The 26,065-nt window shown below is 33.9% G+C and overlaps 1 protein-coding gene across 1 annotated transcript; it reads left to right on the top strand.

The window, feature by feature from the left end:
• On the top strand, positions 920-7,745 carry LOC109347993 (glyceraldehyde-3-phosphate dehydrogenase GAPCP1, chloroplastic-like). Its single transcript, XM_019588159.1, has 14 exons — positions 920-1,109; positions 1,836-1,930; positions 2,053-2,120; positions 2,201-2,239; positions 3,078-3,178; positions 3,833-3,945; positions 4,091-4,190; positions 4,303-4,449; positions 5,000-5,060; positions 5,176-5,273; positions 5,361-5,503; positions 5,606-5,689; positions 7,266-7,355; positions 7,465-7,745. Exons 1-14 carry the CDS (start codon positions 1,026-1,028, stop codon positions 7,517-7,519), a joined length of 1,278 nt encoding a protein of 425 aa, XP_019443704.1. The 5' UTR covers positions 920-1,025; the 3' UTR covers positions 7,520-7,745.

Here is a 26,065-nt window from a genome sequence, read left to right as displayed (position 1 = left end):
TAATAAGTATTACTTATAAAAATTGAATCATTGAATTATTGATCTTTTGATCATTTTATGAAAGATGTCTTATATCACAAATCTAATACATTGTTGACTTCTATAAATTTAAATTAGGGTGAATAACAATTTTCTTTTATTTTCTACTTTATTTATATGTAATATATATAAAAAAATCTTAGACACCTAGGCAATCAACCTCGATGAAAATTTATAATAAAAAATCTGAAAAAGTTATAGGAACAAAGTGATATGCAAAATAAGAACATATTTAACAACAACAAATATATCATTCCATGACACAACTAGTTTGAAGATTAAAATAAGATGGAAGTTGATCATAAAAACAAATGAGATTCATAGATTATATAGAATAAAATATATAAGGAGGGATCCAATTAATGAGTAGATTTAAAACATTAGATATTCATATAAATAATTACTAAGATGAATAGTAAGTTTAAAAAATAATAATACAAATAAATGATAAATAATACATTAATCCTATAAAAAACTTTTTACAATGTTAGAATAAAAATATGACACTTTTGAAAAATATAAGTGTTATATATCTTTAATGATAAAAGCGTCATCAAATATTTTTTTAAACTTTAAAATAATACCACATTAATATTTCATAGACTTATTTAACGAGAATTTAAAAATAATATTTAATATCTTAAAAAATTAGCCATATTTTATTTTCTTTAATTTTATTAAATCAACTTGATCAAACTTACAAGTTTGACCAAAAAATACCAATTTGAAAATTTTGCTCTCATATTTTAACCCTATATTTGATTTCAATTTTGACGTGCTACTCAAAACAGGTGCATAACTCTACCCGTAGACTCATCCGCACAGGATAGCCGCTTTTCTTCAAGCTTCATTGAGCTTTTGGCAGATTCATAAGAAGCTCCGCTTGGGAATTGCGTATAAAATAAGAACCAAATTCACATTCTTATTTTAAAAACTCTCTTTCGTTCTCTGCTAGGGTTTGGTTTTTGCTTCATCCACCTTCTCCAATGGCGGCTTCTTCCATTCTCAGATCTGCATCTCTCGTTCCTTCTCACTCTGACCTTTCACCTTCCCCCCTTGATCGCTTCAAGGTCTCGTTGATTCTCACTAAACTTTTCCATTTCCATTTTCATTTTCGTTTTTTTTTCATTTATTTTTTACCTTCATTTTCTCGGAAAACACGTATAATATGATGTGTTTTGATTCACGTTTTTTGTTTAAGTTTTGATTTGTTTAGTTCTGAAAATTTGAGTTTGGTTTTGGATTTTGTGATCTCTGTTTGGTTACTCGTAAAACAGAGAAGGAAGAAAAATAATAACTGATTTTTTTCTGGTAATAGTTTTTGTTTTATTGCGGGAATATTTATGTTCTCTTAAGATTTATTCTCAGTTTTGCTTAGTTCTAAACTTAATATGTTTTGTTTTTATTTCAACGGCTATGCAATGTTGTGTTATAGTTGGTGAAGTGTAGTGTTTTGGATTGTGGTTCACAACTGAAATTACGGTACAACTGTGACTGAAATTTAAAACTACAAATAATGAGTACATAAGAATCTCCAATCTTAGTCCTGATTAAGGTGCCGAACTACCTAGTATTTAGAATGATTTGAGCGTATGAGTTATTTAAGAAACTCGTGCTGGTAAATCCTTGTCTGTTAGGGTATATACAGGTGCTTCTCCAGTTATTGATGAGGTGTTCAGAAGTTTTTCACGTGTTATTCATTCTTTTTTATTTCTGACCATTTCAGGGTTAGTGCATTTGTTACATGTCTTTTGTTAGTCTAACAACCGATTAATTTTTCTGTGTGTATGGTTCAGGTGTTGAACAATGCCTCAAGTAGCAGTTTAAAATCTGTAAGGTTCCAGAATAGCATGTTTGGATCTTCAATTCCCTGTGAATCCTTAGTCTTAAGGTTGAGTAGCTCAAACTTTTTATTCTGCGTAGTTCTTTATTTTTAATGGTTTTGTCTCTGTTCCTGTTTCTTTAACAGTATGTGGTTTTATTATTTAATTGTGATCATTATAATTTTCTCAGAAACTGCAATGCTCGGAGTATCCATCCAATCAAAGCCACAGCGACTGAAATCCCTCTTCCCGTAGAGAGTAAGCATAGGCTTATCATGTGTTTAATATGATAATTTACGTTCTATTTCTTGATTCTCACTTTTGTCTGGAATGTTCAGAGTCAAAAGGCACTGGGAAGACACGAATTGGAATTAATGGTATGTTCTTGTTACTAAGTTATCTTTGTTGTTTCTTGTACATACTCGCAATATTAAATTTTATTACACACTTACAATTTTGCATCAATTTCTTCCTCATGGACATCAGATTATTTTGAATTGGCTTCCATAATATTTTTTATCATGTCCAAGTTTTATTTGGAGTTTGCCTGTCATTTTTATATGTGGGATTAGCTCACTTTTGGAATTGAAAGTAACTGCTATTATTTATGACTGACATGTTAAAAACTATTCATAAAAATAAAAAAAATCCTTGAACTGTTGAATTGTTTTAGATGAACTTCATACCCTCTTCACTTGTATAGTGTTCGATAAAAGCTGATTAAGTTAGTGGATGATAATATTGTTCATATTGTGGGCCAAGGTGTGACGGACACAGGCCTGCTGCTTTATAGGCACATTTAATTCGTGGGCCTGACAACAAGACCCAGTCTGTTGACTTTCAAGTGAGGACTGGGCTTATATGGATTGGGCTGGCCTACTTACTCATCTCTAGCTGTTACATGCATTACTATTTTTTATTGATAGCATAATAGTACTCATAGCATAATAGTACTCAATTTCAAATGTTCTCTATTTCAGTTTTTGTGTGGGGTTCTACCAATTATTAAGAGGATCCTTTACTTTATTTTTTTAATTATTACATCTGCTTAATGCTTGCTTAAGAGGTTATTGCATCCTATAAAACAATTCTTGAAGAGTATCATTAATGTAGTTATATACCTTTTCAAAACTGTTATGAAGCATGAAACTTATTTGTTGGAATTATATCATCTGTCTTAAGAAGCAAACACATCTTTTATGTTGTGTTGTGCAGGTTTTGGTAGAATTGGGAGGTTGGTGTTACGTGTAGCTACTTCTAGGGATGATATTGATGTTGTAGCAGTTAATGATCCTTTTATTGATGCTAAATATATGGTATGTATATGCAATTGCCTCATGGTTTTGCTTATAATGTATAATGTTCATGATTTGGTTTTTGTTCAGATTATATATAGACTATATTAAATTTATATCTACCTTTGGTGTGTGCGTGCATCCGTGTGCAACTCAAACAAATTTTGGTTACTATAAAAGGAATCTTATGTAGATGTCTAAGATTTAGAGTTATAAATTCTCAGTTTGTGCTGACAGATTCAAAACACAGGGGAGAGTAGAACTTCAGTTTATAAGTTTTATTTGAGGTGTCATGCAGTACATGCTATAACTATAAAAGTTCCAGAATATGTAAGAGAAACTTGCATGAGTGTATTGTTGTATACTTGTACTTCACCTTTCTTTCATGAGTTCATCTTTGTATTCTTTTTGTACTTGCTCCTAATTCATTTATAGTGGAATAAGAAGAGGGTGAGCCTTGGCGCAATGGTAATATTGCTTGCCTTGTGACCTTAAGTTTGTGGGTTCCAATCATGGAAATAGCCCATACGCTTGTGGGTTCCTTTTTTATTCATAATGGGATAAGCCTTTGGTTCTTTGTTGTTGTAATGTATTGCATTTACCATTTTTAAAATTTCCCCTAATTTCTATATATGCTATTTGCTTTATAATTTTTTTTATCTTTGTCTGTTACAGGCTTACATGTTTAAGTATGATTCTACTCATGGACCATTCAAGGGAACCATTAAGGTCATAGATGACTCTTCTTTGGAAATTAATGGGAAGAAGGTTAAAGTTGTGAGCAAAAGGTATGTTAATTTGAACTCATATCTGAATTGGAAGTTATAGCTGAAATGGATCTTACAAATGTGTTAGTAATTCACAACATCAGTCGAGGTGTCAATAAGTTCTTAAATATTGATTAGCGAACATATACCTTTTTTGTTTATTCAGAGATCCAGTGGATATCCCTTGGGGTGATTTTGGGGCTGATTATGTTGTTGAGTCTTCAGGAGTTTTTACAACAGTGGACAAAGCTTCATTACATTTGAAGGTTGCTACTTTTGAATACCCTTGATTAAGTGTTTAATTTTCTCCCTCACCCTTTTAATTGTTCTCTCCTGCTTCAAATATTGATGAACTTTATCTTGTTCCCGTGTATGTAGGCTGGTGCTAAAAAAGTCGTAATATCTGCTCCATCTGCTGATGCACCAATGTTCGTCGTAGGAGTGAATGAGAAGACATACCAGTCAAACATGGACATTGTTTCTAATGCAAGCTGTACCACAAATTGTCTTGCTCCTCTTGCAAAGGTTAATTACATCTTGTAAAAGCCAGTTAACCTTAAATTCTAATGCCAGCTCATCTTCCTTAAACAGCAATGAAAATTACAAGGGGTGATATCAGATTTTCTGTAGAGTTTTTGTAAGGCATCAAGTATACATTTAAAACATGAGCTATTAAAATAAATTCATTGATAATTAATGCTGATCTATCTGAATCTTTAGTTTTCCAACCTTCCTAAAAGATCGGCACAGTGCACTGCCTAGTGGGGTCTGGGTTTGGGTTGATGTACACTGCCTCAACCTTGCCAGCAAAGTGACTATTCTAGGATTTGAACCCATGACCTCTATGTCCCAAGGCAAGCAACCTTACTGTTGCGCCAAGGCTCACCCCCCTATTTCAACCATAATATGATCCATTTTTTTTATAATTTTTCTGGGGAGTGTTTAGATTATGTGGGTGCAATTTGGGTTGGAATAAGATTTTCTGAAGGTGCTTCTTGCTCCATCTGTCCCTTATTTCCTTAATTTGGAACTTGTTTAAAACTATCTCATTCTAACTGTATATGCTATTCCTCAGGTGGTTAATGAGGAGTTTGGTATAGTTGAAGGTTTGATGACAACTGTGCATGCAACAACAGGTATCTTGCATACTTGCCAATTATAGCCATGTTTTCTTTCAGTTATAAGCCTTGATCTTAGGTGTAGACATGTCGAGGTGGTGGTGGTAACATGATTTTCTTTTCTATTTTTCAGCAACACAGAAGACTGTAGATGGCCCTTCAATGAAGGATTGGAGAGGGGGAAGAGGAGCTAGTCAAAATATAATTCCTAGTTCAACTGGTGCTGCAAAGGTTAGAGATTGATGTCCTCATAAATTTTATACTACCTAATTTAAGTATGGATTTTCAAAATTGCGTCTTGGTTTTATTAATTCACAGGCTGTTGGAAAAGTTCTCCCTGAACTGAATGGAAAGCTCACCGGAATGGCATTCCGTGTTCCTACTGCTAATGTTTCTGTTGTGGACTTAACCGTGCGCCTTCAAAAAAGAGCTTCCTATGAAGATGTTAAAGCAGCAATAAAGTATGTTTAATGTTTGTGTTCTGACTTCTATATACTTCAGCTGGGATTGTCCACTACTAACACTTTGATGTTTTCTATGACTTTGTTTCGGCTAAAATGAAGGCGTGCCTCAGAGGGACCACTCAAAGGAATTCTGGGATACACAGATGAGGATGTTGTCTCTAATGACTTTGTTGGTGATTCAAGGTAAATAGTAATGTTTTTTTATGTTACCAAATGAGTCATTATTGGCATCTTGAAGATGACAGGTTTAAAGAATTTAAATAATAAAACTGTATTGCAACAACAGCAGCAATATTTTGGTGCATGTTTCCTAATGTAACTCCAGTTAGCACGCATCATTAATATACTTAATAACGCAGGCATTCCCATCATCTTACTTGGGCTCCAATTGGTAGCCTTTTGGCCACATAAACCATTGCTGTGGCTTCTTTAACAGTAGATGGCAGGAGGGATTGACGGTGCACAAGTTGTGTAGTTACCGGACTAAAGGTCTTAAAAATTGAGTGATAAAACTTGCACAGACATGAAAGTCAAGAGACCAAAAATGCAGTTAAACATAGATAAATCACACCATCTTTACTTCTCACTGGGGAAAGAAAATAGAAAATGTTTGCTAAAAAGATGAAATGAGTTTTTTGTTTTATTCTCTAGAAAGGAAGTGGTATAAGAATATGTAGGAAAATCATATTCAAATATCATTATTCTTGCTTCTTATAAGTGCTTAAAGCATTTTAATTTGCAAATGGTAAAATTTAGGGGTGGCAAATGTATGAATTTGGATGGACGTGGATACTAAGGGATGGAAAGTCATCCATTAATTCATATAAATCCATTTAAACTACATTTTAAGTTATCTAATCCATCTTTATCCAATGGATACCAATCCATCCAATTTATCTATGACTCCTTTTTCATGGATTTGGATGGTTGGATATCAAATCCATTTGATTTTTTATTGGAACTAAAAAAATCTATTGAAAAAATTATTATTTTAAAAACTACTATTTCAACTAAACATTTTTTAAAATCACCTTTTAAAAAATACTTCTAAAATCATTTAGAAATCAATTTTTAAATTAGTGATTTTTTGAACTTTTATAGAAAAATATTTTATTTTCAAAATTCAATGAATATGTGCCATTTAAGTTTTTGCTTGTAAATTATTTAACAAATACTTTTAGAGTGTAAAGGCTAAGCTCTGTCAGTATAAAAATTTATACACATTCATCATTCGTTTGAATGACTTGTTTTTTGTAGTAGTCAATGATAATTAAATATAAACCATGAATGATGCAGTGACAATGTATAAAACTCATACATTGGTCACTACATACATTTTTATCATACATCTATCTATTATGTATTTAAGAATAAAATTTTAATATTAACTACATAGACATTTCCTATAATTGATATCAATTTAATAAAATATTAAAAGTGAGAGTTATGATCATGAATGAATTTGCTTGAATCTAGTTTTCTTAAATATTAAATGAAATTGAAAGTGCAAAGAAAATAACTTTTTTATTTTTATTTTTGGATGGATCGTATATTCATCCAAATGGATATATCCATGGATGTCCATTGAATTATATCCATTAGCTCTAACAAATGGATTTGGATGGATTGTGGATAATTTTGCCACCTCTATTAAAATTGAACCTTCTCTTTGTCTTGGTTGTTAGGATCTTGTGTTTATTGTGTTTGTATGTTATTTGTTAGATAAATGGCTCATCTCAAATTATATTCTTTGGAACAGGTCAAGTATTTTTGATGCTAAGGCCGGAATTGGTCTTAGTGACTCTTTCATTAAGCTGGTTTCGTGGTATGACAATGAGTGGGGTTACAGGTATGTGTGCATGCAATTGCATGTACTCTTTATCTATTGATTAATACATCTTTGAAAGCAGAACTATAACTTAACTGTTAATCATGTTTTTATATTGTTTGCCATGCAGCAACCGGGTGTTGGACCTTGTAGAGCACATGGCATTGTTGGGAGCCCGCAATTGAGCACCTATATGATTTGAATGTTAAATGTTTCTGATGTTGCAATTCTTAGCTGGCTTTGAAATAGGTTAAAAATTTATAGCCCCATAGATTCTGATTTTTGTTTTGATCCGATCTTTATAAGATGTGAGGTTAATGATAACATCGTGCCCTGAAAAATAAAATATGACGTCATCGTGGTTACATATGTTTGGAATTAATTTTTTCACATGCCAAGAAATTTTACATGCTTTTTAAAATGCTCGACAATTTTAGGATGATCATTGGTTTAGGTAGGGTATATGGTATACCCGTAAGCACCTATTACAAAATCTATTAAAAATCACGAGAATGATACGTGAGAGAATTGCATTTATTTTAGAGACAGATAATTGATTAAGCTGTGAAGAATTTTGTGCATTTCTAGCTGATAATGTAATTGTTTTTTACATTGTCGATTCAGCATCTAACATTTATATATTAATCATGACTTTGAAATGAAATTAATACATATTTATAGTGGATGATGTTATGTAAGTGTAAAAATATTGAACTCTAATTATTGCAGCTAATTAGGATGTTTGCCTATTTACTGTATTATACTATGTTAGCTATTGGTTCACTCTAACTGACCAACGACATCTAGAACCGATGGGTTTAATGGTTGGTTAGGTGTTCCATTCAGAGTGGTTTATGGAGTTTATGATTTCTTAATGGTCAAGATTCTTTTCTTTATGAATTCACGTATTCTCTACGATGCGGGTGAAACTTCAGTTCAGAGTTTTACTCGTTAATTTATATGAAAACTTGTTTTCTTTTTAAAAAATTAAAGTGACATACATATGTTTGTCAATTGTCAACGGATATATGTCTTGATCATTTACGCAGTTCGAAAGTTCAAACTTAAATGTTGTAAAAGAAAGGATTCAAATTGTTTTACATCACATGGGTGTTGCAATTTGTAGTTTCGTCCTGTAGTTAACCGACTTAAGTTGTTAAGAATCATCTTCCACTCGCAAAATCATCTTATTAAGTGGGTTGAATTTTCGCAGGAGATAGTACTGACATTTATAGAAATAAAATGAGACTGACGATTTACTTTCAACCCCAAGATATTGAAAGTGTTATTTATTCTACCTGGACAAGATGTGGAGATTTTTTAAGAATAATGGGAGGCTGGGAGCTATATTTATCAGAAGAGAAGTGGAGTTTTAAGAATAATGATAAGTGTCAAAGAAAGTGGAATATGCTAAAGGAGGAGTTCCATATCCTTATTTGATTTGCACATTGGAAAAACACTAATAATATTGACCTGAGTACCAAATCAAAGTTGTCTACTTTGATTCAATTGGTGACTGAACTAATCGACTCTCTAAAACCTAAGACACAAATATTGAATAAGCGAATATTTGATTGAAAAAACCTTTAAATCAAAGCTTAAACAATGATCTCAAAGTGAAAGATACAAATGAAAAAGGAGGGAGAGTGAATTTTCTAGAAAGAGAATTACAAAGATTACCTAAAACAACCAAAATAGATATCTTTCACGTGACATTAGTAAGAAGTTAAACATTCGAAGAAAAATTGTTGGTACACGAGAAGACCATTGTGCCAACCAAGGCTGACGACTGAATCAAATAGTTTCCAAATTCTTGATAAACTAAACCAATGCAAGCTACTCATATTAAAAGCAGAAATATTTCAAAAAACCAGTTAGTTAGTAGTTGAGTTACTATAAATAGCATTGTATCATCTTGCCAAGAACTCAATGAGATTGACAATTCTTCTCCCACATACTCTCTCTTAGATTCATCTTCTTTATCTTTTATCTTCATACACACTCGCTATCAACTTTATTCTTTGATCCTCTTCCTCACATAACAACATCACTTCTTTTCTTGCTTTTCTATATTGTGTTCCAATATAGGACAGAATAGTGGCAATTTTCCAGCAAACTTACCAATTCTCAATGGCAAGAATTGGAACAAATGAAGAGTACAAATGAAGGCATTGATGGGGTACCAAGAAGTGGATGAAATAGTTGAGCAAGGATTCCAATCCTTTGTTGAAGGAGCAACATAAGAACAAGGGAAACTACATAAAGAGAATAAGAAGAAAGATTGCAAGGCAATGTCCCTACTGTATCAATGTGTGGATGAAGCACACTTTGAAAAGATTTCTGGTGCAGAGAATTCAAAAGAAGCTTGTTAATCCTTTAAGCTTACAACCAAGGAGCAGAACAATTGAAGAAAGTGAGGCTGCAAACACTCAGGCGCCAATATGAATTGATACAAATGAAATCCAATGAGAGAGTGACACAATTCTTTAACAAAGTCATCACACATTAATGCAATGAAGGCATATGGTGAGAAAATTAGTGATCAATCTATAATTGAGAAGATCCTAAGAACTCCAACCCCGAGATTTGATCATATTGTTGTGGCAATTGAGGAATCCAAGAAAGTTGAAGAAATGAAGGTTTAGGATCTTCAAGGATCCTTAGAAGCACATGAGCAAAGACTTATTGAAAGGTCCAATGAGAGACTAGTTGATCAAGCATTGCAAGCTCACTTCACAGATAGAAGAAGCTTCAATGGAAGGAATGGATTTCGAGGCAGGGGTGCAAGAAGAGAGTTCAGAAGTGGAAATCAGAAGAATTTCTAGCAGAAGGATCAAGACAAAATTGTTCATAGCATACAAGACTCAGAAATAAGAGAGGGTCTTAATCAATGGAGAGTCTTCAATTGAAATAGAACATGTCACTTTTCAAATGAATGCAAGGCTTTCATTGGCTCAAACTTTGATGGAGGCAAGTCACATAGTGAAGCACATATGGCCAAAGAAGAAATAGCAGCTGAAAGTTAGGAACAACCCCTACTACTCATGATGATTACAAATCAAGAGATCAAGAACAATGATGTTTGGTATATAGACTCTGGGTGCTCAAGCCACGTGACAGGACACAGAGAATGGTTAGTGAATTTTTATGAGAGGAAGAAAATCAATGTTAGATTTGCTGACAATAGAATGATCCAAGCTAAAGGCACTGGTGATGTGTTGATAAACAGAAAGGATGGAAAACATGTTATGATTATAGATGTGCTCTATGTGCCAAACATGAAGAGCACAACTATTTGAAAATGGTTTCTCAATAGGTCTACTTGGTAGATCACTAGAAGTCTATGATCAAAAGAAGAAGTTGGTGATGAGAGCATCAATGGCTCCAAATAGAACATTCTAGATAAGCTTAGCAACCATGGAAAATCAATGCTTATTTGCATTATCCTTAACAAAAGGTTCATGGTTATGGCATATGAGGTATGAACATTTGAATTTTAGAGATTTGAGTATGATGATTTCATAAAACATGGTTGCAGGGCTACCTCTAATCCAACTTCCTAAGAAGATATGTGACAGTTGCTTAATAAGCAAGCAACCAAGGTCCTCATTTAGCAAGTACACACCATCTAGGGGGAATCAAGTACTTCATGTGGTGTATTCTGATGTGTGTGGACCTCTTAACACACCATTATTAGGAGAAATCAAGTACTTCATCACCTTTGTAGATGAGCTAATCAGAAGAATTTAGTTGTTTTTAATGAAGAACAAAAGTGAAACCTTCTTAGTGTTCAAGGTGTTCGAAGCTCAATTTGAAAAACAATCACGAAGGATCATAAAAATACTAAGGACATATAGTGGAGGTGAGTTCAACTCGGGAGAATTTGGAAATTTCTGTAGAGAACATGGGATTGTGCATGGGGTGTCTACCCCTACACACCTCAGCACAATGGAATTGCAGAGAGAATAAACATAACCATAATGAATATGGTTAGGAATATGCTAAGAAGAAAGGAACTTTCAAATGAATTCTGGGGTGATGCAGCCTCAACAACAGCTTACATACTCAATAGATGTCCAACTAAGAGGTTTGAAGGCAAAGTTCCTGAGGAAGCATGGTCAGGGATCAAATCATCAGTGAGACACTTAAGAATTTTTTGTTCAATCTGCTATAGACACATACCAGACCAAAAAAGGACGAAGTTGAATATAAAGGTGAAACAATGATCTTGCTTGGCTACAAAAACACAAGGTCCTACAAGTTATATAGTCCTGAATCCAAATAGGTTGTGTTTAGCATGAATGTACACTTTGATGAAGCAAGTTCAGTCAAAGAGTTAAACAAAACCTCCGATTCTTTGGCTAAACTGCATATTGAGTGGGAGAATGATGACCCTGAGACAGTAGAGGAAAGAAGAGAAACACTTTCCTGCACTTAACAAGAAAGTACAAGATCAACAAGGGCAAGTAATCCTCCTTCTTGGCTATCAAACTATGTGCTAAGTTTTGATAATTCAGTGAGTTAGAAAGGTGAAGTTGTTCAACACATGGCATTGTATGCTGACACAGAGCCAATTAGTTATGAAGAAGCAGTAAATAGTAGCACTTGGAGGGCATCTATGCTTGAAGAAATCAAGTCCATAGAGAAGAATGATACATGGGAATTGGTAGAATTACCAGCTAAGAAGAAACCAATAATAGTCAAATGGATCTTCAAAGTAAAGCTTAAACCAGATGGCACCATAGCTAAATATAAAGTAAGGCTAGTTGCCAAAGGGTTTATGCAAAATGAAGGAATAGATTTCTCTAAGGTGTTTGCACCAGTAGCAAGACTGGAAACAATAAGGCTCATTCTTGCAATAGCTAGTTGGAACAAATGATTTATGTCAATTGGATGTCAAATCTACTTTCTTGAATGACCTTTTGGAAGAATTAATATATGTATCTCAACCACCATGTTTCATTAGCAAATGGAATGAGAAAAAAGTGCTCAAGCTAAAGAAATCACTTTATGGTTTGAGGCAAGCCCCAAGGGCATGGAACAAAAGAATTGTAAATTCTTGTCTCCCTATGGATTTCATAAGTGTGAGGTTGAATATTGTGTATACATCAAGTCATTGAACCAAAATTTTGATGCCTTGTTCATATGATTGTATGTTGATGATCTATTGATCACATGAAGTAGCCAACAGGGAATTGAAGAAGTGAAAAGGAGCCTTAAGGGCGAGTTTGAAATGACTAACTTGGAAAGATTAATATACTTCCTTGATTTGGAATTTCAGCACACCAAGAAAGGACTATTCATGCACCAAAAGAAGTATCTACTTGAGATCCTCACAAAATTTAACATGCTAAACTGCAATCCATCAAAAACCCCTGCTGAAATGAACCTAAAACTGGACAAGGATGAGCATGAAGGTGTTGTGAATGCATCATTATTCAGACAAATGGTCGGTAGCTTGAGATACATCTGCCATACAAGACCAGAAATCTCCTATAGTGTGGGACTATGAGTAGGTTCATGTGTGATTCCATGCATTCTCACATGATGGCAGCAAAAAGGACTCTAAGATACTTGAAAGGAACACTTGCTTTTGGCATCAATTTCCCTCATCAAAGTGATAAGATTAGCTCAAAACTCATGGCCTACTTTGACTCAGATTGGTGCGGGGACTTGATAGACAAAAAAAAACACTATGGGGTATGTGTTTATGGTTGTTGGTGCTCTAGTTTCATGGTGTTCTCAAAAGCAAAAGGTTGTGGCATTGTCAACCTGTGAAGCTGAGTACATAGCAGCTTGTGCTACTGTTTGCCAAGCAATGTGGCTAGATGCTCTGAAGTTGGAACTTGGCATCAACGATGAGGAGATGATTGAGTTGCTGATAGACAACAAAGTCATCAATTGATTTGGCAAAGAACTCAGTTTCACATGGCAGAATCAAACACATCGAGAGAAGGTATCACTACCTCAGATAACAAGTTACATAGGAGAAATTGAAGCTCATTCACTGCAAAAGTGTGCTGCAACTAGCCGACATTATGACCAAACCACTCAAGATAGAGAGGTTCAAAGAATTGAGGAAGAAAATAGGAATTCAAGAAGCTGAAGTTGATTGAGTTTCATGGCTGGTTTCTTAGATTTTCGAATTATGGGGATGTTAAAAGTAAAAATATTTCAAAAATCAGTTAGTTAGTTAGTAGTTGGGTTACTATAAATAGCATTGTATCATCTTGCCAAGAACTCAATGAGATTGATAATTCTTCTCCCATATACTCTCTCTTAGATTCATCTTCTTTATCTTTTATCTTCATATGCACTCACTATCATCTTCTTCTTCTTTGATCCTCTTCCTCACACATAACAACATCATTTCTTTTCTTGCTTTTCTATACCGTGTTCCAACAAATGAGTGAATTAACATTTTGTGAATTTCAATCAAGCCAAATTCAAATTAGAGACATTGCTTATTTCAACTTAAATGCTAACACCGCAAGAAACAAGCATTCGCAATGCAAAGAACAATAGCTAATTTATTAGAAGAGCGTCAATTGGAGCATGAACTATTTTAGGCAAACCAAGTTCCCAAACATAAAAATAGAAAAAATAGTACTTGAATAGTTGGTGGAAAGAACGACATAGCTAAGGTGTAAGTCAGAGATATTGATAAGTTTGTTAGAGTGCAAATTTAAGAGAGCAATAAGGAGTAAGACACATCTCTATTACCGAATAGGATAGTTCTATTTTTTTTAATGTATTTTTAAAGATAAAAATATAAAAATGTAAATTAAAATATATAAATGACTTTTCCTCCTAACTTAATTAATAGCTATACCTCCTCAATGTATTAAATAGAGTTTAAGGCAGCCATAAATAAAATGTAACAACCGTATATTAATATATTCTTTATTTTCCATTTAAAAGAGCCATAAATAAAGTGTAACATGTGTGTATACAAATAAAAATATTTAAAATCAGTTAATAATATTAACATTCTTAAATACATCTTACCTGGCATATATGTCTTAAATAAACTTATGAGATAAACTTAAAAAAAACAAAACGAAAAACTTGTGAACACACTTGATTATGGAATCAATAAGTTTCTTTAAGTCTCAGTTACTAAATTAATTAAATCTTAACACAAATGTATCAATATTTTTCATCCATTAATGGAAGAAATTTTTTCATATTCACCCGAGCCTCTGGTGCACCCACTTCAATACTTTTCATGCATCCTTTATTGCATTTGCATCTAAGTTGTGACTTCAAACATTTTCCATCATCAAAATCTTCTGTAGTGCAAATCTGAACACAAACTAGATCAGAGAAGCATGGTCCTATGTATATTTCATTCATGGGGGTGCATTTGGCTGCTCCAACTTTTGTCATTATTTCTTCTGTAATAGCAATATCATATCAATACCAATTTTTTTATGTAGCTAAAAATCTAAAATATGTTAATACATAGTTAACATTTGGTAAATGTGTTAGAATAAGATCAAACATAATAGCATATTAGTTTTGTTCTATGTGTTAGAACGAGATCAGATATATAACCAATGGTAGATCTTGACCATAAGTATTGGGCATCCAGACCCATGATTTACATAAAAACAAGACTCAGAACATTAGAATATGTTAATTTTAAAGGAAATTTTTTGTCAAGTTTGAATTCCTAAGGAGAAAAATAGAATCATTGGCCTGTGATGTTAGAATATGCTTTTGAACATGAGTCAAATACCAAAAGAAAAAATATAAAAAATATTAAATATTAATTTTTTAAATGACATATGATGTTTTTATTGGTTTAAAATATTGAGATATAGTTTGAGATATTATATCCTTATTCCACATTTTCACTTCCCTCCCATACCCCATGTCAAATGAGTAAAGATTTTCTCCATTAATGGAGAGTCAAGTGTTACACAATAACATATAAACTACAATATGTAATGTCATTTTATCTTTGTTTACCATTGAAAGTATGAGTAAAAACAATTATTTTCTCTTCATTAATGGAGATGATCATTGTTTATATCGGTGTAAGGACTATTTAAAAGGAGTACAAGATAAAAAATTAGAGAGACTCACGAACAAAAAAGAGATACATGAACAAAATGGTGAAGGCACAAATTAGTTTCGCCATATTTGGTTGCAGGTTACCAATATTGAGTTTTTTGCAAACGATTTTGGAATAGATGGCCACCCTTATTATATAGTATAGTGAATATAAAAGATTATTTTCATTCACACACAAATAACAATAATAATATTAATAAAAACAAGAGTTACTTGTAGCCTTTTTAAGACATGTAAAATCACCTGATTAATATAAGGTAACGTATTCTTAAAGAAGAAAACACAGAATGTCATCTTCTAATAATATTATTTTGAAAACAAAATTGTAACAACTTTAGGTTTTCATTTGATTTTTAGGTAAGCTTTTGAGATATGTGTAGAGATAAAAAAAATTGAAAAGCAAGAAAAAGATATAAATTATTTGATTTTTTTTGTAAGAGGAACTGTTAAGTTTAAATTGTTCAAATAGCACTATTAATCTCATCTTCGATTTTGTTGTTTTGCTTATGGGTAATTAGCTTGATGATCCTCATTCCTATTGTTTAGTATTGACATCTAGATAAAATTGATTATAATTTGTGTTTGAAGACATTATATTGACATGACCCCATTCCTAATTTATACACTTGCTATGTGAAACAATAACATCAATGATAAAAACAACAAAAATCTGAAAATCAGTAGTGAAGCAAATACAAATACAGCTCAAAGGAAAAACTATTAACAAGTATCATTACTATTAATTAAACCTTTTCATGTGCAGTATTGCAATTGCAAATGCTATTTCCTCAATTGAAAATGTTGAGCCAAAAGAATAAAGCAAAATACTTTAATGCCTTTTCTTTATGACATGTGACTATGGTTTGATATAAGAGATTTACATCTGAGCTATGCCTGAACCATTGCCAGAAAATATTAGATAAAATGAAGTTATAAAAAATTATGCAAATATACAAATTGATCAGAGTACCCAACTCATGCAATTAGAGTTCAAACATTATGTATAACTATGTATATGTGTGACAAAGGGGATCACACCTGTTATTCCAAAAAAATGTGTCACTTCCTCTAATTAGTTGAAAAATTGTATTTAAATTAAAATTTAATAATTAAGTATTTTTGTGATCGTAAGTAACACATAATAAATTGATCTGGACAAAATTGCTCCCCAACCCACATCATTTAAACATTAAACAAAAATTGACCTATAAACCTATCACTCTCTTCCAACACTGTTCATATTAACATCACTTTCGGCATTCCCATTGCTTTGTCTTAACCATAAAATGTACTTTCTAGTTGCTATATCCATCTTCAGATAAGGTATAGGTGAAGAAATTACTTGTTATGTACATAATTTCTGCAGAAACAACTTGGGAAATCATGAGAGTAGTTCAATTCATGATATCCTTATAATTACTTTAATGATTTCTTTTTAACTTGGGAATTAATTTCTTCAGCAACAACTTTCTTATTTTTGACTTGGGAAATAATTACCTATTCTTAACCATAGTTTTGAATGTTGGTAATTTTATAGGGAATAGATATGTGCATTTATTTCTTGTTGTAGATATTTTCCTTAGCTTTATCTAAATGAGACAAATAATTTCAAGAAGAGTTTAAAATCTATGCATTGACGGTGTAAAATTTTTTATACTGTCAGCATATCATCTACCATTGATTTATGTTACTTTTGTTTGAGAATCAATAATGATTAACAAATCAATGATGCATGATTTACGAACAGTGTAAAAATACTTACACTGTCGGTGTATATATATTAAATGCTTTCAAGAAATGCCTATTGGTCAATGCTGAAGTAATGTTGTCACTGTGAGGCCTCATTTCATTCATATGAAGATGAAATTATATTGGATAAAGAAAGAGATTTTGTCCTCAAAATTTCTCAAAGAATATTAGACGAACAATAAAGGTAACCACTTATCACTAGGGATGGTAATGAAAACTGAACCTGTGGGTATCCGTCTGAACCCAACCCGAATTTAACAGGGAAAACTCATTGTGATTGGGTTCGGGTTCGGGTAAAACCTAGTCTCAATTTTTGGATTCGGGTTCGGGTTTGGTATAGTTAATATCCTACCCCGAACCCGCCCCAAACAAAGTTTGAATTTACATACAGTATAGGGTGCAAATTCAAGTGAAGTGTACATGTCCACGTAACATGCATTCAAGGAAATTTGGAATATATGATATATGAAATTTGACAACAGTGCCACTTTATTACAGTTTAGATAAGTGGGATGAGGTTGAAAAATCACCAACTTAGTTACTATTTCACCACCCAGTGACTAAAAGAAGAACCTTATGCAACAACAATGTTACCATTAGAAAGTGTTACCATTAGAATGCAGTTTAAAGAGAAGTTCAAAGTCTACCCAAAAAACAACACTCTCTTCCATCTGTTCTATAAATAATAACATTTAAGAATTTAGTTCTAGATATAGTGAGTGTGAATTTTTCAGGTTCTCCATCGGGTTCGGGTTACCCGAAACTCGACGAGTTCGGGGATGGTATTATTAATTTCAACCCCGTTAAGTTCGGATTCGGGTTCGGATTATGAATTTCGGGTTCGGGGTTGGGTAAGCATAAACCCGACCCCGATCCGCCCTGTTGCCATTCCTACTTATCACTTCTAATTAGTCACATCCTTTGGAGCTTTCTTTAAGTTGGAGGATTTCTAGATGAAAAGCTTTGTGTTTCATTGATCTATATAGAAGTAGGCAAAATATGAGTTTTGCTATACATCAGTTAGTTAAATTTGATTTCAACATTATTAAAGAAGAGCTTGTATACATCAAGGTGATAACAATCATTTTATTGTGCTACCATAGTTTTTCTCTCCCTATCTAACCTTTAAAATGAAGTAAACAAGTAAAGTTTTGTTTGAAAAGTTTGGATTTGTTTAGCTGGAACATCACCATGTCTGCATGGGGAGCACATCTTATGTCCTACGCCATTGCCATAAGTTATGATTGGTCAGAAAATACTTAATAATTAAACTTTTAACTTGAATACATTTTTCTCAACCAATCACAACTAATGACATATGGAATGTCACACTTTGCGGGACAAAGCATGCGCTCCCATCTTCAAGGGAGTGGTCAATGTAACGCTCCGAAAATTACTCCAAAAATCTTGCTCAAAAATGGTTAAATTGAATGGTGAAGCCATATAAAATTTATTTCCTTATATTCGTTTCATTTTCGAAACATTACTTTAAGTAACATACAATGCGGAAAATAAAAAACCATTACCTAATGGTAATAAAAATATAACTCAATATAATTTCGAATCATCCTTAACTAGAATATCATAAAATGTTGGTACAAAGTACAAGGCAGACCCTAATCGTCGCCCAAATAAAACTACTCCAAAATAAATACCCTACATAGGTACACTAATCAAAAAGCACAAGGGCCTAGGTATGTATCACGATTTTCCTCAATCCTCCATGCCCCCTCTGAGAAATCGAAAAGCGGTAACTCTGAATCTTGGCCGAACGATCCATCTAAACAAAACGTGAATATAAGACAAATAGAAAGAAGATGGGGTACGACATCTAATGAATATTACTCATTGACGGCGTGAAATTACACAGAATATTACACCAGACAGACACGCATAACATACACAATATATATTACATACATAAATGCAAATTATGAATGACGTTATAACTCAAACCATGAGGATTAATATCCATGAGGATTCATCCTTACACCAATATCCTCCCAATAAACTATTCAGGAATAACTGAGAGTACAGATCCCATAACAAACCGATTTGAGTGCACCAAATTATTCCTCACAAGGATATATGATCGATATGTTCCAAAGAACTGTCCATTTAAGATCAGTGTCGTATTAAACACTTTCTGGGCATCCCTCTCATCGATCCTGATTGTAAAGAAGGGTTGTCAGAGATCGTCTAGTTTGCGCTGTGAGAATTGTCCGACCCAACAGAATACCTCATCCAGGAATGCAAGGGACTCGTCTCACCTAGACTCACCCTCAAGACTTTGCTGACGAATCACCGCTATCGCCGTCCCTCTCAATATCTCAGGGCTTGTTCGTCTCCCGTAAATTTCCTCTCCACTACTTCATTATCCATAATGAGTATGCACACTAACCGATGTTAGACAATTAAATATTTTAATCATTCTTTTATATGATCGGCCCAACCTAAGACATCTCCCAAATGAATGCTTCATATGAGATCTGATCTTACGTCATCACGTAATAGAGGAATAACATCCTTACCACTACAAACCATCGCTGAATATCCTGAACAAACACATGGCCAAGCCTCTTACGATCAGACGATCTCGCTGCATGATATCATGTAATCCTTTTTGGGCATTGTCCTAATCACGACATCACAGTCGGAAACCTTGTCCTAAATAGGCACAAGAACAAAGGTACTTGTATAAGTTTGTCGATTTTGGGCACCAGACTCAATCATCTGAGTCGCGGTCTTTCCAAGTGTAAATACACTTTACACCCAAGCTCGTACTATTTCCTAAGCAACCAAATAATCAGAAACAGACAAAACTATTGTAGGTCTCTCGCTCAAACGAGAGACTGTCGCTCAAATGACGAACTCATCAATACAAACTCATATTTGGACACTACTATGTCACGATGTATTCCATGGTCGATTTCCTTTACGAGAGAGTGGGTTGATCGTCCAACTTCGAAAGCTTCGAAACTAAACAAACAAAAATTTAGTGATTTGCGAATAAATTTTACATGATAACCCTAAAGTAAAAACATTGTTTAACACTTTAATCCATTTCATGAACTCAAAGACTTTCATCCATCTGGTCCAAGATTCATATTTTTGAACCATCCTTTATCATCGAAAGTCTTGTTTCCAATATCCAACATTTTCCAAGATAAGTTTTTAATAAAGTTTACACTTTTATCAACTCATAGATTTATATTTTCATGGAGACTTTGTAAGCCATACTTCACCATTTTAAGGTAAGTTTCTTAATCCAAGTCTACACTTTTAAATCCATATTTCCCAAGTTGATCTTACCACTTTAAAGTAAGTCATCTTAAGTAGATTCCATATTTTGTATAATAGGTTTTCATGGTCATTTCAACACATTCTTGATAGTGTTGATCTCATACTTAAACAACATTTAAATCAACATTTCTTAAGTTACACTTACCACTTTAAAGTAAGCTTACCTTATCAATGTTCATCCTACAGTAAGCTTACCTTATCAATGTTCATCTTACAACAAATCAACCATCCTTTACTTCATAACACTTTAAGTTTATAAAGTCAAGACTTTTACAAGTCATCTTTTATTCCAAATAATTATTTGAACTTGGAAGTCAAGGAATATCATTTACTAACCAACTTTTAACTTATAATATTCTAAAACAACACTTTCTCACAAAACTAATCCATAAACATTTTCGATTTCAAAGTTAGAAACTAAACTTTTCCTAAACACATATAGGCCATGATTTAGACCTAATGTTAAGAAAAGCTTTGCTCTTTCAACTTATCATTAAACATTTTAAAGGTTCATTTGATAACAAAATCATCACCCCATTTGAAACAAAATCAAACTTCAACATTAAAAATAAACTATTCTAAACTTGTCCAAGACTATGGTTTTTCAAGCAAAAAACAAGTGGAAAAGTTCAAACTTTGCATGGTTAGGAAAACTCCTTAAATGTTCCTTTGATATACAACCATTATCTTTAACCATGTTCAAATACCCACAAACATACAAACTTTCTAAACATAAAAAAAACAGCCCCATGAACACAAATAGTTAATAGTTTCAAAATAACTTTCTAAGTTCAAGAAAATATCTATTTGGAGTTTTAAACATAAAAAGAGTTAGAAAGATATTTAAAACATTTCAACGGTTGAAAATATTCATAACATACCTATAAACATCATACTAGAATTTCATAAACATCTAATGGTTAGATCTTAGGAGATGGAGAAATCAAAATGAAAAGCCATGAAGAACTACCTTGAGAGTTCTTAGAGAATGCAAAGAGAAGAAAGAGTTTGAAATGGCAAGGTATTCTCTTAGCTACGGTTTGGCTTCTTAAAGAGAGAAATCAGATTTGGGGGGAAAAAATCAATGGTCTTTCAAAAAGTAGTTTGTGTAAGAGATAGGTAAGTGATTTTAAGGATTTTGTGTAAGAGAATATGTATTTTTGCTTGTTTAACAAACAAGCCTCTTACATGAAAGTGATGTGACCTTTTCGACGACACATTCTCGATCAAACCATGCCCAAGTATTTTCGGCTAATACCCAGTCGGATAATAAAAATCTCCTGATTTCGGTTTACAGTTAGAACTTCGAAACACAGAATTTGGAGTGAAAAATATTTAGAAATACGTTCTGAACGAACTAGATGTCTATCTTGACTCGAAATAATATTTCGAAGCCATTGGAGCAATAGGAATTCAATTCCGAGTTACGGAACTCAAAAACACATTATTGGGCCGAGTTCGGGCGAATTTGGGCCCGACATCAGCTCAAAAACCTTACGTCTCAGAAAATTACGAAAATTTACCACAAAATAGAAAATCATAGAACAAGACTAATACTCAACTATGGTTTAGCCTAAATTAATAAAAAAATCGTTGATAAAAAAATAATTAATAAAACATACATAGAAAATTCACGGTGTTACAATCCTCCCCCACTTATAAGATTTTCGTACTCGAAAATTAAACATACCTTTTAAGCAAACAAAGAGGGGTAGGACTCTTTCATATTGTCCTTGACTTCCCAAGTTGCATCTTCTCCATTTGACTGGCTCCAGATCACCTTGACTAAGGTAATCTCCTTACCTTGTAATGTCTTCACACTGTGATCCACAATTCTCAAGGGCATAGTTTCAAAAGTGAGATTATCCTTTAGCTGGATTGAATCAGGTTCAATGTGCGATGAGTCCCTAATGTATTTTCTAAGTTGAGACACATGAAAGACATTATGTAGGTTTGACAATAAAGGTGGCAAGACTATTTGGTAAGCTACTGGTCCGACTTTTCTAAGGATTTGGTATGGTCCTACGAATTTAGGGGTAAGCTTACGGGGTTTAAGCACTCTGCCAATACCATTCGTTGGAACCACCCTCATGAACACATGATCTCCTTCCTCAAAACTGATAGGGTTCCTCCTTTTATCATAATAGCTCTTCTGCCTACTCTAAGCTGTCTTCATGTTTTATCTTATCATTCTGATATTTTCCGTCATTTGCTGAACCACATTGGGTCCTAGTATAAGATTCTCCCCTGCTTCAAACCAGCATAATGGTGTTCTTCATTTTCTTCCGTAAAGAGCTTCATATGGCGCCATGCCGATACTCGAATGGAAACTATTGTTATAGGTGAACTCTATCAAATGAAAGTAGTCCACCCAACTTCCAGAGTGTTCCAACACACATGCTCTCAGCAGGTCTTCAAAAGATTGGATAGTCTGCTCAAATTGGCCATTCGTCTATGGGTGGTAAGCTGAACTCATGCTCAGTTTGGTACCCAAGGTTGTTTGCAAACCATTCCACAATTTCGAAGTGAAACGTGGGTCTCTATCCGAGATAATATTTGTAGGAATATCATGCAATCAGATAATCTCCTTGATGTACAAATTCGCTAGCCTTTCCAATGAGTATTTCATATTGATTGGTAGAAAGTGAGTTGTCTTCGTGAAACGATCCGCTATCATCCAAACTACATCATAACCTTTCAGCATTCAAGGAAATCCGCTCACAAAATCCATTGCAATGTTATCCCATTTCCACACGAGAATATCCAAAGGTTGAAGTTCCCCTCTAGGTCTCTTGTGCTCGATCTTTGCCTTCTGACTAAGCAGCGCGAGACATACTCAGCTACTTCTTTCTTCATACTGAATCACCAGAACATCTTCTTCAAGTCTTGATACATTTTGGTAGCTTCAGGGTGAATACTTAGTTTGCTCTTATGGGCTTCGTCCAAGATTGCCATTTTCAAATCGGGGTCTCTTGCCATACAGACTCGGTTCTTGCATCTCAGCACTCCATCGATTCCTTCTTGAAATTTTGGGGCTCTCCTTTCAGCCAACAAGGTTCTCTTCTCTTGCAGTTCTGGATCAGAACTTTGCAAACCTTTTAGTTGTTCCAGAAATTCATTTGTTACTGTAAGCATACCTAAAGTCAAACTCTTAGGTTTTATTTGCATTGCGAGACTTAAATTCCTGAAATCTTCAATCAATTCCATCTCTCTGACCATCATGGTTGACATATGTAGGGACTTTCTACTCAAAGCATCAACCACCATATTAGTTTTCCCAGGGTGGTTTTGGAGATCAAAGTCATAGTCCTTTAGAAATTCAATCCACCTTCTTTGCCTCATGTTCAACTCCTTCTGATCAAACATATACTTCAAACTTTTGTGATCACTGAAAACTTCAAATCTTACTCCATAAAGATGATGCCTCCAGATCTTAAGAGCAAATACGATCGCAGCCAACTCCAAGTCGTGTGTCAGATAATTCTGCTCATGTGTCTTTAGTTGTCTTGAAGCATAAGCTACCACCTTTTGTTGTTGCATCAACATGCAACTCATGCCATGTTTAGACGCGTCATAGTACACATTGTAGTTCTCCTTTGGGTCTGGTAGAATCAACACAGGTGTTGTAGTCAATCTCTTCTTGTTAACATAGTCAGTGGCAACGCCAACTTCGAAAACCCTTCAATGAACTTCTGATAGTATCCTGCTAAACCGAGGAAGCTTCTGATTTCTGTTACGGATTTTGGAGAACTCATTTCCATCATCGTTCCCACTTTAGTCGGGTCGACATTGATTCTTTTGCTTGATATTACATGCCCGAGAAAATGGCTCGTGGATGATTAAGTCAAGCCTAAAAGTGTAACTGACACTTTAACGCTTGGACCAATTTATAATTTTCATGAACCAAACTCATTCTAAATTAGTCTAATATTATTTGGCAGGTAAATAAAGACTATTGTAGCCGTTGGAGGGAGATTGCTCAAAGGAAATCACAATATGACTGTGGAGGAGCTTTGATGAGCCCCATTGGATTCTTCTAATTTGGCACATGGGAATTGTTGTAGTTAAGCCTCCTTAATGCTCCTTAATTCGATTCTGAGTGTTGTATTATTCGTGACATTTTATCTAATAATGTTAAATTTGTTGGTCATCGTATAAATAATATTTACATGGTTAATTTGGATGATGTCACTACTTTGTTTTCAAAATGTTTCATTTCAAAAGAAGATGACATGTGGCTTTGGCATAGACGCGTTGCACATATCCATGTAAGACATCTAGATAAATTATCATCAAACGAACTAGTTGAGGGGCTACCAAAACTAAATTTTAAAACCAAAGAGATTTGTGACACTTGTCAAAAGTGCAAACAAATAAAAAACTCTTTTAAAAAGAAAATTGTGATCTCCACTTCAAGGCTTTTGGAGTTACACCATATGGACTTGTTTAGGCCATCACAAATCATGACTTTTGGAGGTAGCTATTATGCCTTAGTTATTGTTGATGATTTCTCTCGATTTACATGGACATTATTTCTATCTGCAAAAAGCGATGCGTTCAAATCTTTTAAAAATCTTGCCAAGCAAATCCAAAACCAACTTAACTTGAAAATAGTATATATACGTAGTGATCACAGGAGAGAATTTGAGAACTTTCAGTTTAATAAATTTTGTGATAAGCATGGTATTTTACATCAATTCTCTGCTCCTCGCACTCCATAATAAAATGGAGTTGTTGAGAGGAAGAATCGTGTTCTAGAAGAATTGGCCAAAATCATGCTTAATGAAAGTAATAAATCGAGTACTTCTAAGACCTAATATAAATAAAACTCCTTATGAAATTTTGAAAGGCCGTAAACCAAACATATCTCATCCTCACGCTTTTGGACGCAAATGTTTTATCTTAAATAGTGGAAAGCGGGCTTTAGGAAAATTTGATTCAAAAGCCGATGAAGGAATATTTTTAGGGTACTCGATGCATAGAAAAGCCTTTAGAGTCTTTAATAAATATTTAATGCAAGTAGAAGAGTCTATCCATGTACAATTTGACGAATCTTCTCCAAAAGAGAAGAGAAAGGTCGTGTCTGATGATGTTGCAGGTGCTTTAGAGGAAGCATACTCAAAAGACGTGGATAATGAAAAAGCAACCAATGAAGAAGGTCAGACATTCAGATATGCCAACTGTCTGGAAAACCAAGAAAGCTCACCCAATCGATAAAGTAATAGGTGACATATCTACGGGAGTGGTAACCCGTAGTTCCTTACGAAACTTTTGTAACTTTGTAGCTTGTGTATCCCAGATTGAGCCAAAGACCATTGATGAGGTCATTGAGGATGTACACTGGGGTACAGCTATGCAAGAAGAGCTAAACCAGTTTGAACGTAATAATGTTTGGGACTTGGTCCCTAAACCTAAAGATCATCCCGTGATTGGTACCAGATGGGTCTTCAGAAACAAACTTGATGAATCAGGCTTAATCATTCGAAATAAGGCACGCTTGGTAACCAAAGGCTACAACCAGGAGGAAGGTATCGACTACGACGAAACCTATGCCCCTGTAGCCAGATTAGAGGCCATCAGGATGCTTCTTTCCTTTGCAT

The sequence above is a fragment of the Lupinus angustifolius genome, chromosome LG05 (assembly GCF_001865875.1).
Source record: "Lupinus angustifolius cultivar Tanjil chromosome LG05, LupAngTanjil_v1.0, whole genome shotgun sequence".
Lineage (NCBI taxonomy): Eukaryota > Viridiplantae > Streptophyta > Magnoliopsida > Fabales > Fabaceae > Lupinus > Lupinus angustifolius.
The sequence above is the reverse complement of the archived record's forward strand: the minus strand, read 5'-3'. Positions and strand labels throughout refer to the sequence as shown.